Source organism: Mus musculus, chromosome 2 (genome assembly GCF_000001635.26).
Source record: "Mus musculus strain C57BL/6J chromosome 2, GRCm38.p6 C57BL/6J".
Taxonomy (NCBI): domain Eukaryota; kingdom Metazoa; phylum Chordata; class Mammalia; order Rodentia; family Muridae; genus Mus; species Mus musculus.
Window position 1 is genome coordinate 142,170,508 of NC_000068.7, and position 21,661 is coordinate 142,192,168.

Genomic DNA, 21,661 nt, shown 5'->3' on the forward strand with positions numbered 1-21,661 from the left:
TTAAATATGCCTGTAAACTTTGTTATTTACACTGGTTTGTAATATTCCATCATGTGACGCCATACCCATATGTTTATACATTTATGACCATTTAAGCAGTTACCACATTGGAGATAATAAAATAGTAATGGTGAACATTGTGTTGTGCTGCTTCTGGTGAACGTATCAGCTGAGTGTACACCTAGGACTGAATGGTATATGTGTATATTTACCTAATTTAGTATGTGTTATTGTCAAAAACTTTTCAAAGTGCTTGTGCTCATTTTTATTCCTCAAAGCTGCTTGTGAAAGTCCTTGTTAACATACATACTCGCCAATATGTAATATTATATTTTCATCTTGAAGAGCCATCATATTTGAATCCCTGTTCATGTATCACCACTGCTATTATGAACACATGGAGTACCCCATGTGAAAAACCCAGCCCTGAGCTACATGGGGCTCAGTATCACAAGAGAAAATGACATTACACTGCCCCCTTCCACTACAAGTCACTTTAAGGCTTTCTTGAAAATATAACAGGGAATCTACCTGTTTACTATGCTTTTCTTTTTTCTTTTGAAATATATCTGATACATACCCTCATCTTGGTCAAGTGTATTTGCTGAGTCATGAACCTTGCAAATACATATGAAGCTACACATTGTAGGTGAGGACCTATGCCATGAACTCATGAGACAATGATGAGTGTCACCTAGTTCTTTGTATGATGCTTATTTACAGTATCATGAAGACTAGGTCAAGTGGTAAATTCCAGAGCAGGTTAGCCATTGCCTTTTGTGCTTTTGACTGTACATCACATGGGATTTACTGATCAATTATTAATACAAAGTAAATCATTTTAAACATGTGAAATTAGGTACAGAAGAGTAGAAACGCATGTTTGGAAGTTCACCAAAAAGACCTACTAGGCTAGGACACACAGACATTTATTTGAAGGAAATAATTAGGAATTAAATCTCCTTGACAGGTAGGTTACACATCTCTGAAAACGAACATTGTTATTTTTTGTGCTTCACTGAGTTTCTCCTGGTGATATAATGCTCACTGAACTGATACAAAGACTATATCAATTGGAGTTTAACCAGAGAAGCACAATTCTGAGTTTTATAGGAAGTAAAGATTTTTCTTTTATAAACTATCAGCATCATATCTAATGCTGGCAGAGTGGGAAATGTGTGTCCAGAGGGGAATGCTTCCAGGTCAGAAGAGAGGTCCTAACTGAGGCTTGTGTTAGTAGGTATGTAGTCCAGAAATGTTTTATGCTAAAAGCTGAATACAAAACGGGAGAGAATCAAGACAGCCTGGAAGCCATGATGAAAACTCAGAGTGACATGTGGACTTACCTGCCTTATCACTTTGATACCCCAACTTCAACATGCTACAAAATGACTCAGGATGCATCTGTGTGAAACCCGAGATTCACAGAACCTATGGCAGAGACCAATAGAAGCTGTGGAAGCCCCCCAGTTGTTCCTCATCAAACATTCCTCAAGAACACAGCACAGCCTGCGTGGAGCTCTAGGCACACCTTTGTGGTGAAAGCTGTGGTTGTACTTCTGTCCTACAAGTCCCAAGGAACTGTCCCCATGGGCAGCCCCAACCAAGAACCATTCACAGAAGTATAGGCCTGTCTGGTTTACTGAATCCACACAGTACAAAACAGCTATGAAGTAGACAGAGGACATTGATCCTTCAGTCCTTTTATGATACAGGTGGAAAACTGATGCATAGAGAGATGATGCATATCTAGGGGTAGGCCTAGAAACTCAGTGGCATAGGTTTCCTTCTAGGCAACATCAAATAATAATTCAGGATTTGAAGTTAGAAGCACTGAAATTTTAGCATCAATTATTTTTCTGACACTAGGAAAAGACCACTCAATTTCTGAACTCTTGTTTCATAGATAGGGAGTGGTGCAGAGTGGTGCAGAGTGCAGGCTAAGCCCTGCAAACTGAAGGCAACTCTCTTAATAGCAGATGAATAAATGAGTGGTCTCTCAAGAGCCATCATTTTATGAAATTGTCCAGTGGCTTTAAGAAAAGAAAGTAATGTCATGCTGGGTTGTAGAAAGTTCTCTCAAAATTCATCCAGGATTAGAATGGACTATGCAAGGCTTCCCTCCTTTGTATGAGCCAGATTCCTAGTCTCTCAGCCTTGTAGCACCTAAACTTCCTCTGTCCTTCCTCTCCCCTTTTCCACAGATGTAAGGTACCAAAAGGCTGTAAAAGCCAAGACTCAAAAAAAAAGTGGTGCCAGGAGAAGCTGGGAAGATGTCCAGTCTGAAGTTACATATTTCTACGATTTTGCTTATGAATTTGCAATGAGTTTGTAGCAGGAGTGGCTATTCTCTGCTCCATGTGCATCAGCTGGCTCAAATGCCTGGAGCTGAAATCATGGAAAGGCCACCCCCTTCCAGCTGGAGCTGTGGCCAGAATAGCTACATGTGGGTTCTCCACATGCTCTTGCTGCTTCTTAAAGACATGAAGGTTGTATAGGGACCTATCCTCCCAAGAGTACTATACAGAATAGAATTGGCTTCCTCTCACTCAACAAAAACAACTTAACATCAGTTCTTCATGGCCGCGGGCCTCCCAGACATAAGAGATGCAAGTTTAGACCCCACTCCTCAGTGAGAAGAATTGCACCATCTCACAATATAAAGAGAACCATGAGATGAAGAATTATCAGTAGTGGAATGACTTTTAGAACAGTTTATCAATTAAGTGGGCCCTTATCCAATATCATCCCCAGAGAATATGTATGTGCACAAGGGTATACAAAATATGTAATCAGTATCTAATGAATGGAAATATTGCTTAGATTCAATTTGCTGTCAGGCTGTTTTCAGTGTTAACGCCTGTGAGTAAGAACAGTTAGCTAGAGCACTCAATTACTTTAAAATTAAAGTGTTTCATCTTCAACATTTGTTTTCTGGGGGAAAATGAACTGGGCTGGTGAATTTTGGACCATTCCCATGGTCATCAAGCCTAATGTGCTAGAAGTAGATTATAATCCCTTGCAATATTTGGACAGTCGGAATATGGACTGAACAGTATTTGGAGTTACTAGCAGAAAATAGTCTTGCTGCTAAAAGAGGCCCTGGCGTGGGAACACACATACTCACTCACGCTCCCTCACGTGTTTGCACACACACACATAAGGGACACAAAAGATAAAAAAACATCACCTGATTTGCTGTGATAGGACACACGATTGCTTGACTCAATTACACTAGGTTTTCTGTAAATCAAAATTTTTTTTTTATTTTAAGCTTGTACCACCACTGGGTGATTTGGAAGCACTATGACCATGCGAAGCATAAAGGAAAAACAGTGAATGCTCATTGGCGCTCAAGAATAACTTTGGCGTTCAGGAAACTCCAAATGGTCTGACACAGCTAGAAAACTGAGTCTGACTAGGGAAACAGGATAGAGTCATATCAACTTCAGGGTCTGTAATTGTGAAATGTTTCAAACATAAGAAAAATAGAGAAAATTATTTTTCTACATACCCCCACAGTTAACAGCTCCCAGCTGTGTCATATTGTCTTAAATCTCATTACTTTCTAATCAATAAATTATTAATGATCCAAATCTCATCCCTTTGCAGAAATGACATGCTTGCTATTCCTCTGTTTCTATATGTTAGGACAGATGAAAGAGAAGCCAGGCAGTGGCAGTGCAGGTACTCTGAAGAGCAGCATTTCACAGGTTGGGCAGACTGCAGGCATTGCTGGCCACCAGCCAGAGAGCATGAGGAGGTTTTTGTAGGGTGGACATGGATGCAAGGCAAAATGAGGTTTACTCCATAGTGGGGCAGGTGCCTTAATGAATCAGTCCACTGAGGAACCGGGTTAGGTGGCAGCTTCTGGTTGGTTGAGTACAAGGGTTGTTTTTTTTTTTTTTTTTTTTTCGGTTTGGGTTTCTTTATTTCTCTTTCTTTCTTTCTTTCTTTCTTTCTTTCTTTCTTTCTTTCTTTCTTTCTTTCTTTCTTCTCATGTTTGTGTTGCTTAAAAAAGAACCCAAAGCTTAACCTGATGTCCTTGCAACTGATTATTTGGATAGTACTCATAGATAAGTCCCTACAGCATTGTATCTTTATGTTTTTAAAATGATGCAGAGGCAGTTTTATAGAGTCTGCCCTTCAGCAACACATTTCTGTCATTCAACATTATGGTTTTTGGCTTCAGCCACTGGATAGAAACATGTTGTAAGGAGTGTGGACATGCAAAGATTTCTCTCTCTCTCTCTCTCTCTCTCTCTCTCTCTCTCTCTCTCTCTCTCTCTCTCTCTCAACTAAAATTATAGTTCACCTGGAAAAATGATTCGATGTGGAATCTATACTTTCTGTGTATATAGGCAGAGCTAATGATATAGAGATAGAACCAGACATCTGACTCAAATGTGAAAACAGGAAAAAAGAAATCTACTCATGTGAACCCTGTCTTTCTATTTTTATGGTCAGAGGCTGAGCTTGTGTGTTTTGTAATGGAGTTCCTGAGGCACCTGGAGGATAGCTTGTTTGTTCCCAAAGGGATGGAATCTCAGCGACAGGCCAGGAGGCAGTTGAGCCTTGATAAGGTAGAGACTTATGAATGGATTAGGAAGGCAAGGCTCTGAACTCTCATATCTCATATCTTTTCACAATGTCAGGTGACCCAGCTGCCATGTCTCTCACACTGGAGCTTCTCGGTTACTGGAAACTGTCACAGTGAGTGGCAGGTCTGCCTTCCTCAGTGGAGAAAGGGAGAAGTGTTAGGTGGCTAACATCTATTTGGGTTCTTTCTTGTCCCACTTCATGCTCACCCCATCTCTCCCTGAATCCCACAAGAGATACTTTGATGTTTTACTCAACTGTCACTTGAACCTAGATAGAGTGGTTTTAAACTTTATGTCCCATTGTTAAAGTAAGGTAATAAAGGGGTATTTATATTCCAGACACAACATTGAGTTTCTGAGTTAGTCTGAGATATAGGTGAGCTACAGCATGTAGTTCATTTCTCCTCTGTCTTTGACACATTAAGCTCACCTATTTCAAAGAAACCCATGTGTGCCGATGCTCTCTCAAGACAGACAGAAAGGAGACTGTGCACACTTTTTACTTCTGTGGTGACACTTACCCAGCAATGCCTACCAAATTAAGTGTTCATTGTCCTTGTGTTACTACTGTCAACTAGCATTTTATTTCTGCTGAGTTTTTTTGTGGGGCTGGGAGGGGGTATATATTGGCCTAAAAGCAAAAGACTTTGTGTAAATTAAACTCATTGGGAGCTAGAGAAAGCACCCAAGGAGCTGAAGGGGTCTGCAACCCTATAGGTGGAACAACAATATGAACTAACCAGTACACTCGTGTCTCTAGCTGCCTATGTAGCAGAAGATGGCCTAGTTGGCCATCATTGGGAAGAGAGGCCCCTAGGTCTTGCAAACTTTATATGCCTCAGTATAGAGGAATGCCAGGGCCAAGAAGTGGGGGTGGGCGGGTACGTGAGCAGGGCGGGGTGGGGGGTAGGGAACTTTCGGGATACATTTGAAATGTAAATAAAGGAAATGTCTAATAAAATAAAATAAAGTAAAATAAAATAAAATAAAATAAACTCATTGATTCTTTTTAGGCCATATTCGAAGAGTACAGATTTGATGACTGTATTTGTCTAACAAGATTAGGACAAAATGCTCTTTGTTTCCTGGCACACTTTACTGTCATGTGTTTGTCTGGTTCTCTTCTGGCTGTCCTAGAGAACATAAAGTCTAAGTATCCTGTCAGAACCTTGCATTATTTACAGCTTGCTGCAATGTGGCTTGCTGTCATTTACTATGTCTTGTTTATGTAGCATCTTTCCACTGAAGCACACAGTGGCTTCATTATACACTCAGGTGCACGCTCACATATAACTCACACACAAGTGCACACACACAGACACACACACATCTTTAAATATGACCTGATCCTATGATGCAATTAAGACTTCTCCAAAATGCTATACAAAGATTTCACACTGGTCTTTATGTGTTTTAAAAGTTTGCTTGGTCAGTAAGCATTTGCCATATTTCCTTCCACTTCAAGTGCTTGTTATTTGCCTCTAGGTGGATCGAATCATCTTCTGTGTCTTCCTAGAAGTTGACTTCAAAATCTACAAAAAGAAAATGAACGAGTTTTTCCCTGTTGGTGAGTAAACCTATTTGTTCTCTTTGAAATTAAGGCATAGATGGGGTGGGACCTCCTTTCCCTGGTGTTCCGATGGCCATTCTCAGAACTGTTCGGTGATTCTCATGTTTGTCGTCAACTCGTGTCATAGTTTCCAAGAATTGCAGGAAGTGATAAGGATTCCCGGCCCTTACTTCCCCCACCCCATGAGGTCATCCTGTCCTCTGAGGTAAGTCAGCACATCCTTTTCAGACTCCATTCTTTACATCAACTGAGAATTGGACCAAATGGTTCCTAGAATGCACTCCTCTTGTCCCAAATTGCTTAATCTAGCCCTCCCTCCCCTATAAGGCTTCCAGGCTGCATGCATACAGCAATTCACTTTTGGTTAAAAATTGTAGAAAACCCATTTATATTTGTAGTCAGAATTCAGACCTTCTTGTATTTCATTCTCATTCTACCTAATTCTCTCTCCTTGAACTGCAGGGATTGCATGGTCCTTTCTAGGGCAACCTGAGAACGGCTGTCATTCACAGCCTTTCACACTCTACAATGCCAGGGAGGCCTAGGGCTTGCTAAAGAACCTTGAGTAATGGATTTAGGATTGAATGTGCCATTAGTTGGCAATTTGAATATTTTTTCCCATCCTCCCTCTGTTAGTCTGTGGCTTGTTTAATGCCTTGTTACTTTTATGGTCATGGTGCCTGGAGTGCTTTCTTTAGCCATGTTACGAATTGCTTGTAGGAGATTTCAAGCTTCTGTGGGCAGTGTTAGTGGCTGAGTTTTGGATTGTTTGCTCTTTTTATTTGTTTCTATCTCCATTTGAGGAGGTGTTTCTGGCCATGAGCAGTGACTATGGTGGGTGAGGAGGAGAGAATAAAGGGTATTGCTGCCCATTCTTCTAAAGCTGACCTTCACAGCCAACAAGAGAGAGAGCAGGTCCCACCAATTGTTCCAGGAGGACTTAGGTGGCTGAAGCAAGTAGTGGTTAAAATAAAAGCAAAGACAGTGTCTCCTCTCTGAGGATGCTCTAGATATACCAAGTTCTTCAGTCCTTACCCTAAGGTTACAATTGGCAAATCTAATAAAGAATATTCACTTAGGCCTAGAAAGGATTTTCTTTACTAAAATGTGATACAAATTCCTTGGACTCCCCTCTGATACAGGCTTATTGCGGCTCTAAACTCTCCTGCCCTTTCTTCTCCTTTCTCTCTCTTTTTTTACTTTTTTTTTTTTTTACATCTTCAGTATCTCAATACTTTATAGCACAAGGCACTAATTCCTATTTAATAAGCAGTTGCCAAGATGAGATCAGTTTAATAAATGCTTCTCATCATATCCTGGAAACTTCTTTTCTGTTTCAATCTTCTTTTTGTGTTTTCTCCTAATTTTCATTAGGACCTGAGTGAATTCAGTGGTGATTGTCTTTCTGACTATTCTTTAAAACAATTGTTCATTATGAAAAAACTATTAATTTTGTGGTCTATGTAATATAAATATTCTCATGTCTAGTGAGTATCAGCTTATGAGCTAACTTTAGACTCTTCACGATGTTTAGAAATAATGATATCATAGTCACTTTAATGTCTCATCAGTCTGAAGATATTTACAAAAGCACAGGGCACAGATAACTCACTGCAAATTTTAAAAAGTGAGATAGGCTTAGGGGTCTAAAGTTTATTAACAATTGTGTAAATAAATTATCATTTGAAACATTGCTGCTTTATATGAATCTACAAACTCATCTTAGTATTTCCACAATAAAAGAATAATAAAATCATTCTCAGTTTCACATTAGTATTTCAAAGCACACTATGTTCATGAAATTATTTCCATTGAATGATACCTTAGTTAGGGTTTTACCACTGCAAACAGACACCATGATCAGGGCAACTCTTATAAGGACAACACTTAATTGGGGCTGGCTTACATGTTCAGAGGTTCAGTTCATTGTCATCCAGGCAGGTATGGTACAGGAAGAACTGAGAGTTCTACATCTTCATCTGAAGGCTGCCAGAAGACTGGCTTCCAGGCAGCTAGGGCAAGAGATTTAAATCCCATGCCCATAGTGACCCATCTACTCCAACATGGTTAAACCTCCCAATAGTGCCACTCCCTGGGCTAAGCATATACAATCTATCACCCATGATTATAATAGTAAATACACTTCACACTAACTGTCAAATCTCCAATAATCCCAGCATATTTATACAATGTTGCAGCATCAGACACTTAAATCCTAGGTTTAAAGTGTGTAATAAAGACTATGTCTAATGGAATATGTGACTGCTGATATAAATGGTATATGTTATCTGTCATTCATTTGAATTTATGCTTTATTCATAACCATATCATCTTTGATTAGAATATGATTTTTCCTAGCTTGCCATATATATTTCCTAGACTATGTCTAACTAGAGTTTTTACCTTTCCCAACATAAAGATAATAATAGCTCACAAATGTCAAATTCATATGAAAACAAACTACTTTGCTTAGGGATAACTTGATCTCAAGGTTAGATAGTCTACAGCCAGAAATCAGAGACAAGAAGCAGAAGAAACCAATGCAAGTTAAAGTCAGAAGCAGCACACTGAACAAGCAGCACTGGTGGCCTCCATTCTTACAGGACACTTAGGACCAAAACCCTACTGTCAATTTTCCTGCTTTCCAATTAAATTAGAAAACAGAAATTGGCAAAGAAAAATGAATTTGTCCATAGTTTGGCCAAGATGGCCTGGGGTGGGGGTAAAAAAGTACAATGTCCTTCTCTTTGTGCCTGGGGACATCTTAAACTCTATAGAAAGTCCCAAGACAGAGGTTAGAACCATGTCAGTTTAATTATGAAGCAGGCTATTCTGTCTTATACTGGAGGAAGGAGACCTGCACACCAGGTTTCCTCCATTCTTTCTTTTCTACACTATGAAAAATGGGGTCTAAACAATCCCCTACTTTCGTAAGAAAATGAATTAGAACAACAAAACAAGGATTTGGGGATGAGGTATAATAACCCCACATGTTCTGGGCCTGGCAGAATTCTTTGGTCCATTAATTGAATCTATAGTGAGCAGCCTTTGTACCTTTTCTTTGGAAGTCAACTTTGAGTTCCAATCCCTGTTATGTCTGTCAAGCATATTCACTTTGAAAGCGAGTAAATAAATAAATAAATAGACAAATAGACAAACAAACAAATGTGGCAGTCTGATAGCCAATGGGGTAAGATACAAGTGTCTCTTCTTAGACCAGTGGTTCTCAGTCTGTGTGTCATAACCCTTTGAGGGGGGTGCAAACTACCCTCACAGTGGTTGCATATAACATATCCTATGTATCAGATACTTGTGATTTAAAACAGTAGCAAAATTATGAAGCAACAACAAAATAATTTTGTGGTTGGAGGTTAGCACATCATGGGGAATTGTTAAGGGGTCATACCAAGGCTGAGAAGCACCGACATAGACTATCTTCTCCCCAGCCAGGGCTTCAGCATAGGGTCAAAGTTATAATATTCACTGTAGGAATAATGTAGGGAATCTGTTTTCAACAAGACACCATTCCTTTATGTGGTCTGATCAGTTAATTTTCATGGTTAAGTTCTCAAAATATAGCTACCATATTAATTCTGATTATTGTGATTTTTATTGCAATGATTTCATTTAAGGTATTCTTGAGGTTTATCTCTCTTAAATTGTGTATTTACTTGTTTTCTGTGTGTAAGTACACACACACAAATACACACACACACATATGGAGGTCAGAGAACAACTTTCAGCAGTCAATTGTCTCTACCACGTGGGTCCAAGCAGGAATTAAACTCAGGTCATCAGATTTGGCTGCAAGCACCTTCACCCATCTCACTTTCTCAGTTCGTCAGCATTTAGAGGGACCCTAATCTGAGATAACCTCTGTGTATATGGTAAGGTATAGCAAGGGATGAAATCAAAATATAAGAAACAAGAGGACTATGCTATGCTCAAGAACAGAAGGGTTGTGGGTAGAGAGAAAGATGCTTGGACAGCGGGGATCTCGGGGAGCAGATGCGTGGTTATTATCTTAGAGTTATTTTTGTTGTGATGAAACACTGTAACCAAAAGTAACTTGGGGAGAAAGGGGCTAACTTGGCTTACATATCCCAAATCATTGTTCACTGAGGGAGGTTGAAGCAAGAGCTCAAACTGAGCGGGAACCTAATGTTAACAAGCTAACACAGAGCCCATGAGGGCAGGTTGCTGCTTACCGACTTGCTCATCATGGCTTGCTCAGCTTGCTTTCTTATAGAACCCAGGACTACCAGCCAAGGGGTGCCCACACCCATAGTGGTCTGAGCCCTCCCACATTGATCACTAATCTAGAAAATACCACACAGGCTTTGCTCTCAGCCTGTTCTTCTAGAGGCATTTTCTCAATTAAGGTCCCCTCCTCTCAGATGACCATGGAGTGGGAGAAGTAGACAGGAGGTAGGACTAGGCTTTGCTTGGGGTCCCTTGGGCATTCTCAGGCAGTTGGTGGGTTTGCTTTTTTCAAGGGAGCATTCATGAAAGGGAAAATGATTTATGAGACTTTGTTGTGGACCCTTCAGTTTGACCTGGACCAGCAGCTGTGAGGTATGCTTGGTTTGGGGTCTGTAGGCTAAGGAACAACGAAACAAATAGCGAACACCCACATTGGAGTATGGGTTTTAAGTAAGCCAAAGGTGATGGCACACGGTGGTATTTCAGACAGCTCATGGCAGGCCTGAGAACGAATAGCAAGTCAGTTTCTATATTTTATTACCTGACACTCTCCTTTTTAGTTCTAGAAAATGAGCCATACTTGAATAAACTGTGGCGTGCAGCTGGGAGGCAGCAATATATTTCAAGCTGAGACCAGCATCTGTCACTGCCCAAGTGGTAATAGGCAAGTCCTCTCCACAGCATAGGCAGAGAAGTCTGTGGTCTCTTGACAGGATGTGTTCAGAACACTAAGGAAGCCCCATCCTTAAATAGCTTGTTGCCCGTTGCTTCTGAAAGCCACCATGCTTCTCTTCCAATATCCATAAATGCACTCATGGAAACGTTCCTAATGAGTCAAGATGGTATTTCATCAGCGATCTCATAGTCTACCTATCTCTAGATCATCAGACAACATGGCAGGCAAGAAGCAAAGGGGAAACAAATGCTCTCCCAGGCTGACAATGGAGAAGATACATCATCTGCAGAAATGAGGCATCATAGAGTGAATGGTTTGACCAACAGGGTGTGTGTTATCACCTTGCTGGAGTCTGGAAGTTGAAGATCAGGATGATGGCAGGGGTAGCATGTTCTGAGGCCTCATGGGAATGTTCACGGTCATATATCCACCCCTGTCTTCATATGGCCTTCCCTTTGAGTGGTTGTGATTGGTCTTTCTCTTTGTATAAGGAAACTGGCCACTTTAGAAAAGGTCCTCACTCTAATGACATCACTTTACTTAATTCCACTTTTAAAGCTCTATGTCCAAAAATAAACTGAATTTACCAGTACCTCATTCAAAGGTACAGGGTATGAGACATTTAATCAAATGTTAGAGGGAACATAACTGAGCCCATGACTGTGTCTATCAGAAAAATGTAAGGAAATTGCAAAGAAGAGAACTCTGCAAAGATTTCCATAACAATTTGAGTTCTTGCTGTGAGGTGAAGCACAGTTGACTTTTTCCTTCCAGAGGTATTATTTGGAAGCAGAATATGGCAGCTTTATGGAATTATCATACACTTCCGTTGCAAATAATTTATAGTTACAGTGCAATGTTATATGGCCTAAAGCAAATAATCTTTCTGTGACTCAGCTCAGAATCTCTTTGTTCTTTATATGAAAGGTTCATATTTTCAAATGTGTAGAATTTATCGTGTATACTTTCCATTAACTCGAAGAGGAAAGAAGAGAGTTTCTGGTGGAGAAATGGAAGTCAAATTTTGTCAAGTGCAAGTCTTACCAAAGAACTTAAGGTTGCTAATTTTTCTCATATAACAATACATAATTGAAATTTTTATAACTTTGTCAATGAGTCCTGATGTTCAGACCTTGAGACCTACCCCAGGTGCCCTAGTTAGGAAAGGCCTACATTCATTAACTGCAGTGATTTCCAGCCATGGATGATTTTTGTCCTAGAGGGGCATCTTGAGATAATTCTGTCTTTCATAAATGTGAGAGAAGAAAGACTACTGTTGTCTGGTGGGCAGAGCCTCCACATAATCCTAAATCTAAGGTGTGCAGAGCAGCTCCTTGGAACAGCATACAGAGTCCAGATGTGCTAAGGCTTAAGAGCTCTGCCTACTGCAATCGCCCCTCTTCTCAATCAGGATGTCAAGTATCTTTACCTTTGCATCGGTTTTATTTCAGAGGGGTCTGCTTGCTGATGCCTTTCTCGGATGCCTGTGTCTAGATGGATTAAGTTCTTTCCATTTGCTGTCATACACACACACACACACACACACACACACACACACACACACAGGTCTTAGGTTTGAAGATGCAAGAGTGGTATGAACACTTGGAACTTGGTGGTAGCAGGGCATCGAGTATGATAGCTGTGTGCTCATGGTCATCAGGAATTGAAGGCAAACTGGCTATGAGTAGGGGTTTGTTGGGGGCAAAGTTCATGAAGGGTGTGAACTGGAGCAGAAAAGAAAAATCTAGTGTTTTATAAGCAACAGAGAGGTCAAGTGGCCTGGGGATTAGAAAAAAAGGTGAAGCCAAGCAGGAAGATTGCTTCCAGTTTCTGAATCTCTGAAAGGCATGTGTTTCAGAATATTTGATCACACTGTAAACCCCAAGATTTACTTAAAAGTATTCTTTCTAGTTGTGGCTTAACCCTTTAACATCTCTGGCTGGAGGAACAGGCACTCCGGTAGTACACACCTTTAATCTCAAACAATGAAGGTAACGTTAGTTTGTAGAAGGAAGCCCCTATGTTTGAAAGTGATGTCTAATTGAGTAGCAGGCAAAGTGATGAATCAGAGAAAAAGATTAGACAGAATAAGATATGCCCAACTCTCACATGAAAAGAGAGGGAAGGAAAACTACTTGTGGCACAGAGAGAGGAAGGAGGAAGTTTTACTGGAATAGTTATAGAGAGAAAGGTTGAAAGGGGAGAACAATCTAGACATGGTGAACACAGAACAAACCAGAGACTGTGAAGGAATAGAACATAGTGACAGACCAAGCAGAGCAATTCAGGAGAGGCCGAGATAGAAGCTAGATTGAGTCAGTCAGCTTGGAGAGGAGTTTGAACCAGAACAGTTGAGTTGAACCAGCCAGTTAGAGTTCAAAAAGAGTAAGAAAGGGTAAGCTTATTCAGCAGCAAATCTCAAGAGAAGGAAAACATTCTAAATGGAGATAAGATTGTAAAGTCTAGAGGCTTCCATGTCTAGGTCTAGGTTAACAGACAGAGGCAGGAAGCCTTGGAGACAATGATTATTACAGCAAATAAAAGTTACTTTTACAGGTGTGTGCACAACCTTCTCAAAATTAGCAATTAGGAATAGACATCCTTCAGTTAAGTAGAAGCATAATAGATTTTATGTAGACGGTTTCCATCTATCTTTGTTCAACATTTTGACTTTATGCAGGTAAAAAGAAAAAAATCCATGCATTTAATAGAACTTTTACTTCAAGTTTTTAATTCTGATGCTGTCCTCTTCTTATCATGTTGAGCAATGGCATCGAGCATCAACAGCTGATCAGCTCTGCCATGCTGAGTGGACATTACTGATGTTCCAGAGTGAACTACATGGCCAAGTTATGATGTCTAGTAGGGTAGATTTGTTAAATGCATTTTAACTAGAAATTCTTCCAATTTGTAATGAGGCCATCAGAACGTAACCCATCGTAAATAGAGAAGCACCCACACGAAACAGGAATTAAGCTGCAAGTCCTCTAATCCCAGGATTCAGGACAATGAGACAGAAGTATCACAAGACTGAGGCAAGCTTGGCTTACATAAGACCCACTCTTAAACAAACAAACAAACAAACAACAAAAGGTTTAGTTTTGCCCGTGACATGAAAGCTGGACTTCTGACATCAGTCCAGTGTCACAGATACAGCACCTGTCTTCACAGGGATGGCAGCAGACAGAAGCTGTAAAACCTCAGGCGAGGAGGCAGAGTCACTCACCTCAAGCCTTCTTACTGTACAATGCTTCTCCCCATAGCAATCCTGAAGTTACTTTTCTGCCCCCAATAAGTGGCGTCCCTCCAGTTACACTGGGTCTTCACCTGTCCTCTTTCTGATCAATTTTCCAAGCACAACAATGAAATGCATCTGACACGAGCCAGTAAGGCTTTCTTTCTTTTTCCTTGACAATCTAATGTTTAGAAGACAGAGACTTGAAGGCCGAATTGATATCAGGGTAGCAGTTTCAGAGAAACATAATCAAGGTCTAGTGACCATTTCCAGGGAGTCAAACGTCTGTGGCATATGGGCAAAAGCTGTTGGGCTTGTCACCAGGAGAAATAGCTGGTAAAATCTCAGATCTGTGGCTTTGTACATGTGGTATAACTTTCTGGCTTTCAGACTTGCCAAATGCAAGAATGAATAAGGCCAAAGCCAATGCAAGGAGAGCATTGTAAACAGTTTCTCAGACAGGTGTGTAGACCAAGGATCACAGATTTTAAAATATATACATTTATATATTTGTTTGCATCTTAATAAAAATGTAAAATACATAGTTTAACTTCTGTGAACATTGTTCTAAGGAAATACACCTTCTTAACACAAAAATCATACATATTTTTACTTAAAAAGCATAACAAGCAAAAAGAAAATACACACTCGTTTCTAACCAGTAATCCAGAAAGCAATCGTATGTTGTATCCTCCTGGTCCTTAGAAATACAAAATGTATACAACCAGAAATTCTGATTTATTCTGTCCTTGCTGTCACTCAACACAGATAATGAGCATTTTTTCTTGTCATCATATATTTTTTAATTATTTTATTTTACCGGACCCAAAGTTTACTCAAAGCCTTGTCCCAAAAATGGGATTATTTTTGCAACCCATTTTGTATTTGCCACTGAAGGGTACCATCTTTATGGATAAATATTCACACTCTCCCTTATTTTCAGTATTTTTAAAAAGTGAAATTGTACTTTCAAAATGTATTCAACACTTAGACACTTTTGCTGGGAGTTCTCAAATTGCTCACTGTGTTTGCAGCCCTATAGATAAATGCCATGCATTACACAACTGCAGGGATTTCCATTTCTACAGATAAAACTATAAACAGCCATGCCTACTGTTACACAACCTACTTTACATTTCCATGAGCAGCCAATGAGAACTCTCTTTCCCCCTGCTCTTCTCAGTGGAGCATAGTCTTGTGTTTTTATGTTATCATTTTTCTATATTAAATAAGGGAAACTACATTTTTATTATCCCTTTGATTTATTCATTTTCAGTTACTTATTTCTAATTTTCGTGTGTGTGTGTGTGTGTGTGTGTGTGTGTGTGTGTGTGTGTGTGCCTGTGTGCACTCGGACACACACACTCATGCATACATGTGTGTGTTTATACATGCACGTAACATGGAAGATGCATGAAGGTCAGGAGGCCTTTATGGAGTTAGCTTTGTTTCTCCTATCTTCATATAGGTTGCAGAGACCAAACATAGGCTGTATGAAAAGTACTTTTACCCACTGAGCCATCTCCCCAGTTTTAGATTTCCAATTTTCTTGTACAAAAAGTACGATTATATCCTATATATTTTTATTGGCATTACCTCCTTCACTTGTTGGTCTACAAGATGTCTGTATATTAAAGACTTCAATTCTTTTAAATATATGCTGCAAATAGTTTTGTAGCTCAGGATTTTTTAAAATACAGATAAAAATGTAGAAAAAAAGAAAGACGAGGTCTTTTACTACGTAAAAAATAATGGATTCATCAACCAAAAACCTTTAGGAGACTGGCTAAATTCTAATAGAATTGTTCTTAATACTACTCTTGAGATTTTCTTTCTAACAGTACCATGTGCTCCTGAATATCCAGGTATATTAGGTAGGAAGAGAACCCCCACCTTGAAAATGTTGCCTGTATCTTCAAGCCCACACATTATATGTTAGGATATATTGAAAACAGAAAATAGAAGTTCAGTTCAATTCGCAATCAGCAGATCTTTAAGGCTGGGAGGGACGGGAGGAGAGAATCAGCAGGAGGTGTACTTACAGAAGAATGTTCAGAAAGATACCACATTGTTGAATTTGAAGATGGAGAGAGAGAGGGCTAGGAGCTGTGGCATGTAAGTGCTTCTATAGGCTACAAAGCTAAGATGTCCCCCCTTCCCAGTTTCCAGAAAGCAGTGAAGCCTTGCTTTACAGTTTGACTTTAGCATAATTGTATCCTTGTTGAACTTTTACCCTATAAACTGTAAGGTAATAAATCTGCCTTGAAAGAGAAAAGAAGTGTCACTGTGTAGCTCTAGCTGGCAGGCGAATTCACAATGTAGACTAAGCTGGCATTAAACTTACAGCGACCTAGCTGTGTCTGCCTCCCCAGTGCTGGCATAAAAGGAAGAACCACCACACCCAGCCAATCTGATTATTTTTTAAGGGACTATATTAGAAATCAGCTATAGCAGTGATGAAAGCTTATGTACAAGTGCTCTTTGAGAAAGTAAATGAACCAAAGACAAGATCAAAACCCCATTTACCCAATCTGATTTGCTTTTTCTCTCTCTCCAAATGGCACATCTAGTATATAGAAAAGCTGGAGTGAATGAATGTGAGCATTGCCTTGACGATAATCACTTAGAGGGCGTGGCACCACATTTGTGCACATTTCCTGTGCAGACCGTGTTGATGTTTAGAACGCTACAAGGCATGTACCTGGTAATGTCACACAAATTAGTTCACTGCCTTCTTAGGATGGAGTACTATTTCCACTTGCTGGGCCTCCAAAGCTGCAAACACATTGTGCCTTCAGTGAATATCCAGTGGAGTGTTACTGTAACCAAGCAACCGGAATGCTGCCACGGGCATCAGGCATGGGCAGAAAGCAATCAGTCTCTTCAGGAGGGGTGAGTGTGCAGTGAGGACTGTCCATGCAGATAAACACCAGAGAAAACAGGGGAACATGCACTTTGACTAAGTAGAGTGTGATCTTATTAGAAAGTTCTGGAAAAACAGAAACTTCTTCGATGTCACTTTGAGCAGGGCATGAAGTGATATTTTCAGAGACTGCAGTAGGGGCCTTCAACCTTTCAGCAGTTCACCGTTTTTTATTTGAAAGCACAGAGGCAAGGGTATGGAAAGTGGATTTCTTTTGAGCAATAGTATATAAATGAGAAAATTCTAATAAAGCCCGAGAAGAAAGAAAAAAGAGTAATCAAGAAAGTAACTCAAAATTCCCCAACCTATGTTCTGTCACTGATATGAACAGACTTAACTCCTCTCAGCCATGAGACCCTGCCCTTTGTCTTCTTTATTTCTTATTTGCTCCATGAGTTACAACAATCATATGACTGTCTCAACCTTTCGTATGTAACATTTTTAGTGAGGTTTTTATAATCAGTTTTCTCTTCTCCTTTTCCTTTTCCTTCTCCTTCTCCTTGTCCTTCTCCTTCTCCTTGTCCTTGTCCTTCTCCTTCTCCTCCTCCCCCTCCTTCTCCTCCTCCTCCTCTTCCTCCTCCTCCTCCTTCTCCTTCTCCTTCTCCTTCTGCTTCTCCTTCTCCTTCTCCTTCTCCTTCTCCTTGTCTTTCTCCTTGTCCTTCTCCTTCTCCTTGTACTTCTCCTTTTCCTTCTCCTCCTCCTCTTCCTCCTCCCCCTCCTTCTCCTCCTCCCCCTCCTCCCACTCCTCTTCCTCCTCCTCTTCTTCCTCCTCCTCTTTCTCCTTCTCCTCCTTCTCCTTCTTTTCTTCCTCTTCCTCCTCATCCTCTCCCTTCTATTCTCCTTCCCCTCCTCCTTCCTCTCAGCAGGTCTCTCTGTATATAGTAGCCCTGGATGCATTCACCACTCAGTCTAAGTTGTTTTCCAACTTGTAATAACCCTCCTGCATCTTATTCTAAAGTGCTAGATCATGGGAACATACAACTGCAGCCAGATCTAGGACCTCCTTAATGGGACAACCATGCCAACTAGTTCCTGGCATGTATTTGATCAATGAATTTCTATGATACTTAGGAGCCCTTGGGATCCTTGAGTAAGTGTCATTCTTCCAGTGAATTCTCTCTCTTCTACTTTCCTGCTGCCTGTGCATCTGGCACAGCTCTCTTTGCTGTAGATACCAGTACACAACCTGAGCCTAGCTTGACATCTCCTAGCCATCTTCAACTCAACACATCCAGAACAACTTGCAAAAACTGCAGACTAACTCCTAATTCTTCCTCTTCCCAAATCGCAGATTCTGTAGTTAGTACATTGTGTGCTAATCTGGCTGAGCCAGATGTAAAAATGGTAAAATGGAGCTTTTTTATTGATAAATCAAGATTGATACATTAATAACAACTGGGTGCTCATGATGACCCACAACCAACATACTCAAAACAACAACAAAAAAACCCACCTTTTTGCTTTTATTCATTTTTAAAAAAATTTCAGCCCTCTCAACTACTCTATTCAAAGTATATTTATCCATTAGATAGATTCAGTGTCTCCTAGTATTCAATTTAATGTCAGAAGTTAAATCTCTGTAGGATGGTCCCTCATCTGTCCATGTTGGTGCTGTTTCTGCCTATGAAGAGTATTAATGAACTAGGAGGATCCCAGTATCCTCCATACACCAAGGAAATCATAGACAGTGTTATTTATTCTAATAATATTATCTTTCTTTGTGAATACAAATGGTTCCCATAAACAAATGATAATGAAATATGAAGGTGATGGCACAAGAAGTGTGTGGACTGTGTACACCTACAGTGTGCATGTACACCAAAGGGGTGTAGAACTGATGACCTTGGAAAGTTTCACCCTTTTATATGAATGACTCTAAAACGACGATGAGGATTCAGGATAACACACTTCAGGTTATTTCCTTGGGTTGAAGAAGATGGCTCAATAGTTCCCTAGAGTACCTTTGCCATTCACTGCATCCTTTTTTCTGTGCGACTACAGTCCTCTTTGAAGTCAGACTCCATCCATGCATATACCTCTGAGCCAATCTAAGGAGTGGATATGGCCCATGATAAGATCCATCCAGCTGTGTGGTAGCTGGATGATTTCAAGCACAACCATGGCTATGCTTAGCCCTGGTTTAGGCACATACTATACCACATTAACATTAGAAAGTCATCACAAGATTCATTATAGATGTCCCCAAAGATGAGCATCTACTTTCTTCAAGAAAGTGGATCTAGAATGGCAGTGTGTCCAAACATCTCATTCAAAAATGGTCAAAAACCTGGGTTTTGGATTTCCCTACCACAGATTCTTACTTGAGAAGTCTTGAATGTATCCTGAAAGTTTGCGTTTTTATTATCTATCTATCTGTCTATCTACCTATCTATCTATCTATCTATCTATTTACTTTATATAGCATTTGTAGCTTCCTCTCCCCCCTCCCTCCAACCCCTCCCTCTATCCTCGTCCCCCATCAACCTGCCCTCTCCTTTTCACCAGAAAATGGGAGGCTCCCCTGGGTATCAATCAGCCTGCATGTATCTAATTGCAGTTTGATTGGGTGCATCTTTTCTACTGAGGCTAGCCAAGACAGCCCAGTTAGGGGAAGGGATCCAAGTGCTCCCACTTTAGGAGTCCGACATGATGACCCAGTGGCCACAACAGTTACCTGTGTGCACAGGGCTTAGGTGGCTCATGCATGCACTCTGGTTGGTGCTTCAGTCTGTGTAAGAACCTGTGGGCCCAGGATAGTTGATTCTGTAGGCTTTCTTGTGGTGTCCTTGACCCTTCTGTCTCCTTCAATCCTTCTTCTCCCTCTTCTGCAGAATTCCCCAAGCTCCACTTAAAGTTTGAATGTGGGTCTCTGTATCTGTTTCCATCAGTTACTGGGTGGAGCCTTTCTGATGACATTTATGCTAAGCTCCTGTCTGCAAATATAACAGAATATCATTAATAGTGTCAGTGGTGGGTTCCCTCTCATGGAATGGGTCTTAAGCTAGGACAGTCATTGGTTGGCTCCTCAAATTCTGCCCCATCTTTTACTCCAGCATATCTTACAGTTAGGGAAAATTGTAGGTTTTGTGGCTGGGTTCATGTCCTAGTTCCTCCATTGGAATTTTTTCCTGATCACATGAGATAGTCAGTCCATATCCCCCATTGCAAGGAGTCACCCTCATAAATTCCAGGGAGTTTCCATTGTCCTGGGTATCTAGCTCATTCTGGAGATGCCTCCTTCCAATCTAGTTTTCTCTCCCAGTAGTCTTTCCCTCTGTCCTCACTTCACCTCATCTCTCCTGTTCTCATTCACACCTCCTTCCCCATCCAGACCCTTCTTCCATCCACCCCCAATATTTAACCTATCTCCCCTTCTCAGTGAGATTCAAGTGCCTCTCTTAGGCCCTCCAGATTACAATTTAGCTTTTTTAGGTCTGATTCATGGCAAGGTTATCCTATACTTTATGACTAATATCCACTTATGAATGAGTACATGCCATGTTTGTCTTCCTGGGTCTGGGTTACCTCACTCAGGATGATCTTTTCTAGTTCTGTTCATTTGCCTGGAAATTTTATGATGTCATCACTTTTAATAGCTGAGTAGTACTCTATTATGTAAATATATATACCATATTTTGTTTATCCATTCTTCAGCTAAGGGGCATCTAGGTTGTTTCCATTTTCTGGCTACCAAAATTAAAGCTGTTATGAACTTAGTAGGGGAAGTGTCTTTGTGGTATAGTGGAACTTCCTTTGGGTATATGATCAGGAGGCGTATAACTGGGTCTTGAGGTAGATCCATTATCAGTTTTCTGAGAAACAGCCAAATTGGTTTCCAAAATGATTGTACAAGTTTGCAGTCCCACTAGCAATGGAGGAGTGTTCCCTTTGCTTCATATCCTCTCCAGCATGAGCTGTCACTTCAGGTTTTGATCTTAGCCATTCTGACAGGTGTAAGATGGAATCTCTGGGTTGTTTTGATTTGCATTTCCCTGATGACTAAGGACGCTGAACATTTCTTTAAGTGCTTCTTGGCCATTAGAGATTCCTCTGTTGAGAAGGAAGTTTGCATGTTTAACAAGTTTTCAGGATAATGACAAAACTACAGTTTGAGAACTTTATTCAGAATAAAGAGAATTGTCTCTGCATTTTGATTTGTCTATCTGTTGTGTGTGTTTGTGTTTTCTACTTTCACAGTCTATTAATAATGTAGAGTTAATGAAACGTATGAAGATATATCTCGTTATTCAAAAATCTAGATCATACTTTATTAATTATTGTAAGTATGTACTATTTATTGCTGGGAAACAAAGCACTTCTCAGAAAGCAGGTGGAATGCTTAGACGAGAAGCATCCATATTAATTCTGTCACCCATAGAGAAAGTGAAATAGATACCCACCATATAGCTAAAGCAGATTAGCCTCTTCTTTACAAAGGGACTTCTGAAGTGAA

The 21,661-nt window shown here is 40.3% G+C and overlaps 1 protein-coding gene across 12 annotated transcripts in view; it reads left to right on the top strand.

Moving 5' to 3' along the window:
* Positions 1-21,661, top strand: part of Macrod2 (mono-ADP ribosylhydrolase 2) — a 1,997,664-nt gene that overhangs the window by 1,775,205 nt on the left and 200,798 nt on the right. For all 12 annotated transcript variants that reach the window (XM_006500246.3, XM_006500249.3, XM_017319283.2 and 9 more), the window contains one exon: positions 6,087-6,168. In XM_006500246.3, the coding sequence (XP_006500309.1) occupies positions 6,087-6,168 (82 nt within the window). The remainder of the gene's footprint in view (positions 1-6,086; positions 6,169-21,661) is intronic.